Source organism: Pituophis catenifer, unplaced genomic scaffold (assembly GCF_029215685.1).
Source record: "Pituophis catenifer annectens isolate HBS135680 unplaced genomic scaffold, rPitCat1.0.hap2 SCAF_9, whole genome shotgun sequence".
NCBI classification, from domain to species: domain Eukaryota; kingdom Metazoa; phylum Chordata; class Lepidosauria; order Squamata; family Colubridae; genus Pituophis; species Pituophis catenifer.
This window is the reverse complement of record NW_027256889.1, coordinates 17,242,478-17,254,706: the sequence shown is the minus strand read 5'-3', so window position 1 is coordinate 17,254,706 and position 12,229 is coordinate 17,242,478. Positions and strand designations below refer to the sequence as shown.

Below are 12,229 nucleotides of genomic sequence, written 5' to 3'. Positions count from 1 at the left end.
TAAGAACCTAGGATGTTACAGTGAATTGGTATAAAGCGTACGTGCAGATTCAAGCGGTGTGGCTTTTTGTAACTGACAGGTGGAAATTTTGCCAATATGCAGATTTTCTGCGCACCATCCAATATTTGTAGGTCCTTCAATGTGCCAATAACCACTGGGAGTACCACAGTTGGTTTTTATACTATAATCTTTCAATTTTCAGAACTTCGTAATCTTCTCTAATTCTTTTTTTTTTTACATAAGATTTTTTATTATTATTTCTCATAAACATATTTAAGTATACTCTTATCCATCATTAATCATTAATCATTCACCTTATCCTTTAACTTTCATTTTTATTTGTTCGGGGCTGCTCTTTTACCATTTCCTCTTCTTTGTTTTACCACAACCTTTTCTCTTCTTCTTCTTGTAATTCTTTGTCTTCTGTTCTACTATCTCTTGGTGTTGCCACATCAATTATCCACACTTTCTTCTTCTCAGCCACAACTGATCAGTTATGATGAGCCAAGTTTTTGTCAGTTTATATTTGTAAATCCTACAATATTTTTAATTTACTCATTTTCAACTGCTTTTCCAACTCTGTGTTCTTACCACTTTTTCATTACTGGCACATGATAATTTTTACAGATGTTCCAATGAATCATTTTGGCTTGTTTATAATCAGTTTGTGTGATGATTTTACACAAGCTGAGTATATGATCTTCTGTTTCTTCTGTGCCTTGCACAATCTGCACTTTGAATCATTTGAATGATTTTTCAATTGTGGCCTTGATGGCATTAGTTCGAATTGCTTACACTTAAGCAGCCAAATATCAAGCCTTCAGTTTCTGAAGTTAAGATTAAATATAAAGAAACCCCAATTGATCAACAGGTCCAGCAACCAGCCCTAGCATTGAAAGTTAGGATATTGGACTGGTAGATAACTTCTGTCTTTTAGGACCAACTATCCACGGTAAAGAACCATCAGTCAAGAAATATGACACAGATTGTTAGTCTACCCACTAATAGACCAGACCAGGAAATCAACTCCACAGGAAGACTAAAATTATCTTTATTACGGTAACATTTGCTGTAATAGCAGAACCTTGTAAGTCTAATTATGCTATACCTTCTTCCCTTTTTCATACTCCAGTAAATCATGGAGGCCTCTGCTTGACCTGCTTCTGAATGTTATGTTGTTGCTCTGGATTTTTTTAAAAAATGTAGAAAATGGCTGTTCCATATTTTCATCAAGATCATCTTTCTTAAGCTTTACCCACGCTCTAGCCCTTGAAAGGATAACCATGAAGTCCTTGGGGAAGATACTTAGATGCTGTGATGCAGCTGTACCTTCAAAGATCATAATCATGGTGGCATCTGTTTTGAGTTGTGACATTCAACTGGAAGTGAAAGTTAGATTTTGAACAAGCAGGAAAGGAAGAATATTGACTTTTTAAAAAAACTTTGTGTTGTGATCTAGGCTTCCTGAGTCATTAAAAACACACGAGTAGTCCCAAAAACCGCTTTTATTGCAACAGCTGTGAATTACGTTCATTCACATCTGAGTCCTAATTAGTTGCAAAAAGTTCTTCGGGAGGAGTCCTTCAGGATAATCACAAACCTTTATTCCCCTTGATACGCTGCCAAAGACCTACTTGGCAAAGCCACACGGAGTCCAGAATCAAACAGAGATGCCGACTGGGAACAGAATTAACAACATTGCTTTCCTGCAAAGGTCCCACGTACCTTTGCTCCTCTTTTAAACCTTATGGGAGGGGCCAATCATTTCCAGGCCTTACTCCCGAGTCGTCCTTTTTGTTTTAACTGTTCTTGCCTTCTGGTAGCTCTGCGCATGCGCGCACTAGGAACAGGCTCCTGTTCCTCTGCCTCTCTGATGTGGGGAAATGGAAGGAACAAATGTAAAGCGTAGTGTAATACATTACACTATTACTTAGTGTAATAGTGTAAAGCGTTATCATACGCACAAGTTCAATCAATCCACTACAAGCCTACAAAAGTAAGTATTGTTACTAACATCTGATTGATTTTTAGGGTCATGAGAATTTGCGGACTTTTTGTAAACTTGGAGCCAATGTGCATCTTTCTATTTGCAGTTACGTGTGCCTTGCTTACCCTGTTTTTTGCTTTCTTTTTTCTTCCTTCACATTCAGAATGAAGGTTCTGTCCAAGAATATACAATCACATATCTTGTGAAAGAAGGTTCCGAGAAGGCCGACCCATCTCAGTTTGAGCTCCTTAAAGTTCTTGGACAAGGCTCCTTTGGCAAGGTGAGGCTATATATTTCATAGTTAATGTAAACTGTGTGTGTGTTTACATGACATAGTTCCAAAACTACTTCCCGTTTCTGTTTCCCCCCCAAAATTCTGCTAGATGTGTTGCTGTTTCTCACCTAGACCTTTTCTGCACAGGTCTTTCTTGTCAGAAAAATCAGCCCGCCAGATAACGGCCACCTCTACGCCATGAAGGTCCTCAAGAAGGCAACTCTGAAAGGTGAGGTGATCCTACATGATTATGAATCTAAAACTATTGGCCAGCAGAATACAACCAAGAGCCTTGGTAGTACAGTGGTTTAATGCACCCTGTTAATAACACAGCTGCCTGCAATTTCTGCAGGTTCGAATCTCTCCAAGGCTCAAGGTTGACTCAGCCTTCCATCCTTTCTAAGGTAGGTTAAATGAGGACCCAGTTTGTGGGGGCAATAAGCTGACTTTGTATAAATATACAAAAAGTATGAAGGCTATTGCTTAACGCATTGTAAGCCGCCCTGAGTCTCCGGAGAAGGGCGGCATATAAATCAAATTTAAAAAAAAAACCATGAGGGACATTTTTTTTAAAAAAATAGTTTTTATTAAGCATTTTTCATCTTTAAAAACAGGAACAAAAAAACCCCAGAAAAATCAGTAAAAAACAAGACAAACATAACAATGTATCATATTTTTACAGCCTTCCACATCGGCATATATATTCTGCATTTATAATTAGCTCTTCTACTTTACCTTTCTATCCTTTATAACAATGTTAAAAAGCTATTATAACCGTACTAGCTATGCATATTTACATTATACTTACTTACATAATCAGTAATTTAACTTTGACAGTATTTAATAACTTTAATTTTCGTTTGATCAATTAGTTTAAAACTCCTATTTCTTATTTTGGTTTCTGTTTTCTAGCCACTCATACATTCTATTCCACACTTTATAGTAATCCGAATCTTCTCTTTCTTTTATTTCTATAGTCCTTTTGTCCATTTCTGCACATTAAAGTATCTTTCTGATCACTATTTCCTCTGATGGTATATTTATCTGTTTCCAATTTTGTGCGAGGGTAATCCTAGCTGCCGTTAATATATGTAGTATTATATATTGCAAGTTTTTTTTCCATTTTCGGGTCTAATATTCCTAATAAGAACAGCTCTGGTTTGAGTTTTATCTTTTGTTGCTTAATTTCTTCCAGCCATCTCTTAATTTTACACCAGAATTTTTTTACATTAGGGCACGTCCATCACATTTTTTTTTTTTAATTTGATTTATATGCCGCCCTTCTCCGAAGACTCAGGGCGGCTTACAATGTGCTCAGCAATAGCCTTCATCCTTTTGTATATTTATACAAAGTCAGCTTATTGCCCCCACAACTGGGTCCTCAGTTGTGGTACTACATATGGTAGTACGTTCCTAATTTATGGCCAAAATGTTTCCATATTTATCTTCCAAATGTTAGAGATGCGGCCATAAATTAGGAACGTAAAAAAAAAAAAAAATGAGGGACATTCTTTAATTTGGTTTTCCTCTAGCCCAAGGGCCTCCAAACTTAGCAACTTTAAGACTTGTGGACTTCAACTCCCAGAATTCCCCAGCCAGCCATGCTGGTTGAATTCTGGGAATTGAAGTCCACAAATCTTAAAGTTGCCAAGTTGGAGGTTCCTGCTCTAGCCTGTATTTGATAATGTTCCTTTAAACAATGATTGACTCCGTGATTCACCCATGATTCACAGGTTGCCAGCTTTGGGTTGTATGTGGGTCTTGGGCTGGTGCTGTGCACTTTTTTTAGATCTACTGCACCTGAATTGGGCTCTTCTCTGTTGATAGTGCGTGATCGTGTGAGGACCAAAATGGAAAGAGATATTCTCGTTGAAGTAAACCACCCGTTCATCGTGAAACTCCATTATGGTGAGTACAAGACTCCATCATCTTGATTTGGGGAAGGAATGTAAATCGCAGGCAAGTGACTTTTTTGTAGGCTATTTGTTAGGGTAGAGCAGAGTCTGTACCCTACCAAGTAGCAGAGACTGAGCAGTGTCTGAAAAGATAATTACTCAAAGTTCTCAAATAGCATGAGCATAGATGCAGCTGGTTTTCTGGATGAGGCATTTATTTATTTACAGCAGGGGGTCTCCAACCGTGGCAACTTTTAAGACTTGTGGACTTCAACTCCCAGAATTCCTCAGCTGCTGGGGAATTCTTGGGAGTTGAAATCCATTCATCTAAAGTTGCCCAAAAGTTTGGAGACCTCTGATTTACAGTATGCGTTGTTTTCTATCAGTGTGCCCTGCTTTTCTGCTCAAGCAAGTACACATGAACTTTAATACCGTGTTTCCCCAAAAATAAGACATCCCCTGATAATAAGCCCAATCAGGCTTTTGAGTGCATGGGCTAAAATAAATCTCCCCTCGAAAATAAGCCCTCCCCGAAAATACGTAAACACAGAGCTGGAAATCAGGTAAGATGGCAAGAGGAGCCCCATCTTGCTCCACGCGCCCCAAAATAATAAGACCTCCCCAAAAATAAGGCCAAGCGTTTATTTCGGGGTTCAAAAAAATACAAGACAAGGTCTTCTTTTTGGGGAAACACAGTACAATTTTTAGAAATAAAATTTAGGAAGTTTAAAAGCACTAAATTAATATTCTAGGACTTTTCCATGCAAAGCAATACACGTTTCAAACATATTCTTATGAAAAGCAGATTAAAAGTATAAAAGAAACTGCACACATGGGGCATTTTAGGATGTGGGATTAGGAGGAACAAATGACACAAGCATGAATAACCTTGCCAGACTAACGCTAAAGTTCTTGCCAAAGGCACCACAAATTTATAATGATGTTGTTTGCATGATGATGTCGTTCTATGTACAGGTAGTCCTTGATTTACAACCATTCTTTTAGCAACTGTTCAAAATTACAACAATGCTGAAAAAAAGGTGACTTATGAATGGTCCTCACACTTATGACTGTTGCAGCGCCCCTGCGCCCATGTGATCGGCTTGTATTTACAATGGTCTCAGGGTGACACGATCACCATTTGCAAGTTTCCTAGCTGGCTTCCAATCAGCAAAGCCAACAGGGGAAGCCAGGTTTACTTAACCATCATGCGATTTGCTTAACCACCACAGCAAAATGTTCATAAAATCAGATGTGGTCATGTGATGACTCGTGTATTTATTTGTTAAATTTATTTGCCATCTGTCTCGGGCTACTCTAGGTGGGCTTAGAAAAATAAAAAGGAAGAAACGAAAGGAGTGTAAATAGAACAGAAGTAACAGAACAGAACAATACAATTTAACAACTGCATTTGTTTCTGGCTCCAATTTGTGGTCATAAGTCAAGGACTATCTGTATGTCATCACGGATGTCATTGCATATGTATTTTCACCATGAACCTCAGTTCCTAGAGCGTCCCTGTCAGCATAGGCATTTCTGAGAATTTGGGGAGTTGAAGATGATACGTCTGGAAGCCATCCAGTTTAGGGGAGAATGCCTCAAAGTTTAGCAGATTCGGACTTCCCCAGCTTCTATGATGTATGGCCACCACTGAGAAGGCTGCCCCATTTGTTTAGTTGGGAATAAATAAATATAAATAAAATAACTTTATTGTCATTGTATGTGTATACACAGTATACCCAGACAACGAAATTCACTTAACACCCAAAGACCAGGTCCAACACACATAACAATCCCCAAACACACTCCCACCCACCACAATTCTCCACCCCTCAACCACCCAAACATCCACACAACAGACCAAGTAATACTGTCCAACCGCTCACTGACAATGGCCCTTTAGTTCATTGTTGAGTGCAATTATAACTCTGGAATAAAAACTATTCAGAAAACGTGTAGTCTGAGTTTTAATTGTTCTGTATCTTCTGCCAGAAGGCAACAGTCCAAAAAAATTGTAAGCAGCATGGGAAGAGTCTCTGAGAATGTTATGCAACTTTCTCAAACAGCGAGATTCGAAGATGTCATCCAGGGCTGGTAGCTGGAGTCTGATGATATTCTGAGCAGTTTTAATGATTCTCTGTAGAGCTTTTTTGTCTGCTACAGAGCTGCTCCCATACCATGCAAGAATGCCGTATGTCAGGACACTCTCAATGGTGCTATGATAGTAGGACAGAAGTAGATGCTAGATTTATCTTCCTGAATGCTGATCTCTGCCTTGCATTTCAGCTTTCCAAACAGAAGGTAAAGTGTACCTCATCCTCGATTTCCTCAGGGGAGGGGACCTCTTCATGCGCCTTTCCAAAGAGGTGAGTGTATTTGCCTGCTACATGGCTTACTGGATGTTTAGCGTATATTGGGAGGTAGGATTTGCAATGTAGACATTTTGTAAGGATACTGGCATCATTGACCTAAAGCAGTGTTCGATAGCCTTGGCAATTTTAAGAGGAAGTAGACTTCAGCTCCCAGAATTCCCCAGGCAGCCCATTTTACAGCCTTTTAAGTCATTAAGCGGACACCATGTGTCAACTTTGAAACGGACCTGACCGAGGCCATTTTGAGGCTTCAGTGTTGCCACACTGGAGCTGAGGGATAGGGGGGAATAGAGATAGCTGGGGGTTTGTAGCCAAAACAAAATATTTTCTCCTGGGAACCAAGGTCATTCCCACAGGAGAGAGGAGGAGTGAAGTTACCAGGCAACCGGACAACACCTTGATTGGACCATGTGACTGATTGTTTGGGAAAGGAGGAAAACTTTTACTTTTAATTAGGTGAAAACCGTGGGAATCCAGAATCGGTTTTCACCAGCCTGTGCCAGTATGATATATCCAAATAAAACTGTTCTTTGAGGAATTTACCTGCCTTGGAGTTCTGTGTACTATGGGTGTATTACTTGGAATCCTGACACCATGGTCATGAAATGAGCCTATGATTTATTATGGGGTAGTTGTAGCCTGGGACTGAAAGTAAATGCTGATTTCTGTCAAAAAGATCATAAATCACAGTCACATGATTTTGGGGTGCTACAACAGACATAAATAGGGGCTGATTGCTGAGCACCCAGAATGCAGTCGTAAGTTGGGGACTACTTGTATTAGGGAACAACCAGAACAGCTTTTAATAAAGACTCTGTTCTCTTTACCCTGTTTTCCCCTTCTTTCTGCTGCTTAGCAACTTCCAACAATGCTTTTAAAATTGATGCATTCTCTGTGACCTGCCTGCAAAGCAGAGGCAAGGGAGTATACCGCCTGCCTTTAACAAAACAGATAGAAAAGAGATGATCTTTGAAAGGGTGGGATGGGTTCTCAAATTAATCACGCTGGCAATGGGTCCTGAGTGCAAGACACAGGTTCTGGTGAAAGAGAGCCCAGTTTCTATAACAACAAAAGCGTTGCATGGAAATGTTGAGCTTGTGTGCCGGAAAATAGCTGGTATTCTAAGAATTCTGCCCTTCTCAGCCTGCCCCCCCCCAATCCAAAAAGAGAGCTTTGAAAGAGTCATTGCTGAGAAATGGGGTTTGTGGTTAATCCAATCACTGCTCCATCACATACGTCTTTAAAAGAAAAGAGGAAAGGGATTCTTACACTGCAGAATACAACTCTGAGTACAGAGTCCTTGTTTATTCCACAGCCTTATAGTCACAGATGCAGGGTTAAGAAGGTCGTGCTAAGAACTGCAACTCTACAATGTGTATAATAAGAAAGCAGTGGGCTTTGTTCCGCCAGTCACAGCTGCCATCTTGACTTTTCTGACCCTTCCTGTATATGGTCCTGCCCACATAGGCAAGCCCCTACGCCTGTCAGGGTTCCAAGTAACAGGCCCAAAGCAATCAAAACCAATGAGGCCTAGAGTTTCCTCAAAGCATGAATTTATTAGGAATGTCATATTACCACAGCTGGTGAAAACTCGACTCTGAAGGACTGGAGTTTTCCCCACCCAAATCAAAACCCCAAGTTTGTGCTCCCAGGTCACAAGTCCATCACAATTCAGTGGTGGAATTCAATTTTTTTTTACTACCAGTTCTTTGGGCATGGCTTGGTGGGCATGGCAGGGGAAGGATACTGCAAAATCTCCATTCCCATCACACTCCAGGGGAAGGAGACTGCGAAATCCCCATTCCCTCCCTCCCCACTCCTGGGGGAAGGATATTGCAAAATCTCCATTCCCACCCCACTCTGGGGCCAGCCAGAGGTGGTATTTGCCGGTTCTCCAAACTACTCAAAATTTCCGCTAGCGGTTCTCCAGAACCTCTCAGAACCTGCTGAATAGCACCTCTGCATCACATGGCCCAAACAGGTCGCAGTCCCAGCTCTGGCTGGCTCTTGTCCATGCTCCTCCAACACCTGGTAGAGTGTCCTTGGCTCCCATGGGAAAGAATGTTATTTTGGCTACACATCCTCCTCAGCTATCTCTTATCTTCCCCCTCACATTCCCACAGCTCCAACCAGCCTCGCTGTGGCAGCCCTGAAGATGCTCCCAAAATGGCCTCAGGGCTGATAACACCCTCACAGAGTACCGGTAGTCCTCCACTTATGACTACAATTGGGGCCGGAATTTCCATTGCTAAGGAAGCTGGTTGTTAAATGAATCGCACTCAATTCTACGACCTTCCCCCCCCATGGTCATTAAACCAATTATTGCAGTTGTTAAGTGAATCAGGCAGTCTTTAAGCAAATTCGGCTTTCCCCATTGACTTTGCCTGTTGGAAGCCCGCTGGGAAGATCGCAAAATCATGTGACCTGGGATGCTGCAACCGACATAAATACCTGTCAGTTGCCAAGCGCCTGAGGGATGCTGCGATGATCAGAAGTGTGAGGACCAGTCATAAGTCACTTTTTTCCTGTGCCATTGTATCTTCAAACTATCATCTACTATCTGTAGATAGCAGGGGTCTCCAACCTTGGCAACTTTAAGACCTGTGGACTTCAACTTCCAGAATTCCTCAGCCAGCAAAGCTGGCTGAGGAATTCTGGGAGTTGGAGTCCACAGGTCTTAAAGTTGCCAAGGTTGGAGACCCCTGCTATATAGAAAGCCTTGTTTTTCTTTTCTGTATCGCTTGACCTGAACTGGCAGTTCTCTTCTCCTCTCAGGTGATGTTCACAGAGGAAGATGTGAAGTTCTACCTTGCAGAACTGGCGCTAGGACTCGGCCACTTGCATCGTTTGGGAATTGTGTACAGGGACCTCAAGCCAGAGAAGTATGCACAGGCTAGAAACTCACTGACTGGCTTCCTCCTGGATATCTTACTGGGTGGCGAATTCTGTGGATGGGCCCACTCGGTGGACGCTCAAGGGATCACTAACTCATCCAAGCAACATACAGTAGTGGCCAAAATTGTGGAAACCTTTTTGGGAAAAGTGTATTTTTGAGGTTTGATGGCTAATAATGGGATGTTGCTTATCCCAAAGCTCCGTCTTCTGCTTTGGAATATTTAGTTGATACTTAGTTGTTGAGTTGTGTTTACTTCCTGGTTTTATTTCGGCTATTCTAGCTCATTTGTTGTGTTCTGTTGTGTTTTTTTTTCTTTCACAGTATTCTCCTAGACGATGAAGGACATATCAAACTTACAGGTACAGCCTCTCTTGTTTCTTGTTGATATTTCTTGTACTCGATAAAAAAAACCAACACCTATCTTTCTACGTTTCCTTTCCCTTATTTTCTGTTGCTCTTCATTCCCCAACATCGATTTACCTTTCCCCCTCCCCAACCCTTGTCTCTCTTGTAGACTTTGGTTTAAGCAAAGAAGCCATTGACCACGAGAAGAAGGCCTACTCTTTCTGTGGAACCGTGGAGTACATGGCGCCAGAAGTAGTGAATCGCCAGGGCCACACCCAAAGCGCAGACTGGTGGTCCTATGGAGTCCTAATGGTACCGTTGCCTCTTGTCAGTTTGTTACTGGCTCAATCCATGTCTTTAGTAAAAAGATGACATAGAAATAGTCTCATAGCTGGTTGAAACCATGAAGCTAAATGTACAATTAGCAAAGGCATTGGAATCAGAGAAGACCACTCTAGAGATTGTCCATTGCCACTAGGGCAGGGGTGTCAAATCAAGGCCTACAGGCCAGATTCAGCTCATGTGATGCTTAGATCTGGCCTGTGGAACTGGCCTGGAAACAGCAAAGGACCAGCCCGCGGTGCCTCTGCTAGCGAAAACGGAGCTCGCCCCCCCCCCACGCCCTATTTTCGGCTTGACTGGCCTCCTGCAGCCCCCTGCCAGTGAAAATGGAGCCCAGGGGGGACAGCACACGGCCCTCCCCAGGCTCCGTTTTTGCTGCAAAAGGCTGGCCAGGGTGAAAATGGGGCATGGGGGGGGCACATGCTCCATTTTTGCTAGCAGAGGGCTATCAAAACAAATTAAAAACAAAACAAAAGGATAAATGTTTCCCCTTTTGCATTTGAGCATGCAAGAAGGGACAAGAAAGGAGAAAGGGAAAGACAAAGACAAAGACAAAGAAGGGAAGATGGGAAGAGAGCAAGGAAGGAAAAATAGGGGAAGGAAGAAGAAAGGAGAATGAAGTGGGGAGGAAAAAGAAAAGGAAGGAAGGAAGGAAAAAGAAAAGGAAGGAAGGAAGGAAGATTATAATGAGAGTGAGGGAGGGTCTCAGGAAACCCTGAGGGCCTTAGCACTTGGCCACCACAGGTGCCACAGACTCTCTCTTGGATCACTGCTTGCCGAGAAAGAGTGAGGCGAAGAAGACTATTCAGGGAAGGTGACCCAAGCTAATTTGGTATGAAACCCAGGTTGGGAAACAGACTGAAACGGATTGCAAATAAATTGATTTCAGCCCAAGTGGGGCAGAGTTGCATAATTTTCATCTTCTCAAGCATCGACTGGTCAACAATAGGAGCATTCATCAGTGTCACAAGAGGCTTTTTTTCCCCCTGGAAAGATTGCAGAGGCATTTGCTACTTCCCAGAGCTGGCTGGTCAATCTTTTAAGTGGTTTGACAAATGGATGGTCAATGGAATCCAAATTTATCATGTCACTGGCTAGTTAAAATACCTATGGAAACCTTTCTGAATATTCCTTGGCAGTTAGTTGCTAGGCAAGCCGGGCCATATATTACCAAAAAAAATCTCTGCTGTAGGGCTTGTAATGATACAATGGGGGGCATAAACAGATTGTTTTTCTTTTTACTACTATCACTATCACGAATATTCTGCATTTCTTTGGTCTTGGCTTTGCAGTTTTTTAATGCTTGTTATTTCCAACTTCCTGGTAGATGATGGAGCTAACTGAATTGTAAGCCAGGCACAGGCATCAGAGGTGGGTTTCAGCAGGTTCTGACCAATTCTGGAGAACCGGTAATGGAAATTTTGAGTAGTTCAGAGAATCAGTAAATACCACCTCTGACTGGTCCCGCCCCCATCTATTCTCTGCCTCCTGAGTCCCAGCTGATCGGGAGGAAATGGGGATTTTGCAGTATCCTTCCCCTGGATTGGGGTGAGAATGGAGATTTTACAGTATTCTTCCCCTGCCACGCCCACCAAGCCATGCCACGCCCACCAAGCCACACCCACAGAACCGGTAGTAAAAAAAATTGAAACCCACCACTGGTAGGCATCCAATGGCAGTCAAAGTCCAAAGCCGCCTCCTTGCTGTCCATCTTTCCTAGAGACATTGGAAATTTTAGTTCAGTAAGCTCTGAGGCGCTGTAACAAGAGACAGGTATTTATGCAGGTAGTCTTCAACTTCAAGTTATTCATTTAGCGACTGAAGTTATAACTGCACTGAAAAAAGTGACTTGTGTCCTCGCACTTATGATTGTCACGTGATCACACGAACATGTGTTTATGACGGTTGCAGCATCCTGGGCAGGGGTCATGTCATCTCCATTTATGACCTTCCTGGGAGGCCTCTGACAAGCAGTGAGGGAAGCTAGATTCACTTAATAACCATGTGATTTGATTCACTGAACTGCAGGGATCACTTAACAAGCATGGCAAAAAAAAATGGTCACCAAATCAGGCGCAACTCACTTAACAACCACTTTGCTTAGCTCTGTAAGCCAAG

The 12,229-nt window shown here is 42.1% G+C and overlaps 1 protein-coding gene across 1 annotated transcript in view; it reads left to right on the top strand.

Moving 5' to 3' along the window:
• Window positions 1-12,229, top strand: part of RPS6KA1 (ribosomal protein S6 kinase A1) — a 105,754-nt gene that overhangs the window by 68,882 nt on the left and 24,643 nt on the right. Inside the window, exons 4-10 of the mRNA XM_070950168.1 lie at window positions 2,151-2,267; window positions 2,409-2,490; window positions 4,089-4,169; window positions 6,443-6,522; window positions 9,304-9,410; window positions 9,746-9,783; window positions 9,939-10,081. Of these exons, the coding sequence (XP_070806269.1) occupies window positions 2,151-2,267; window positions 2,409-2,490; window positions 4,089-4,169; window positions 6,443-6,522; window positions 9,304-9,410; window positions 9,746-9,783; window positions 9,939-10,081 (648 nt within the window). The remainder of the gene's footprint in view (window positions 1-2,150; window positions 2,268-2,408; window positions 2,491-4,088; window positions 4,170-6,442; window positions 6,523-9,303; window positions 9,411-9,745; window positions 9,784-9,938; window positions 10,082-12,229) is intronic.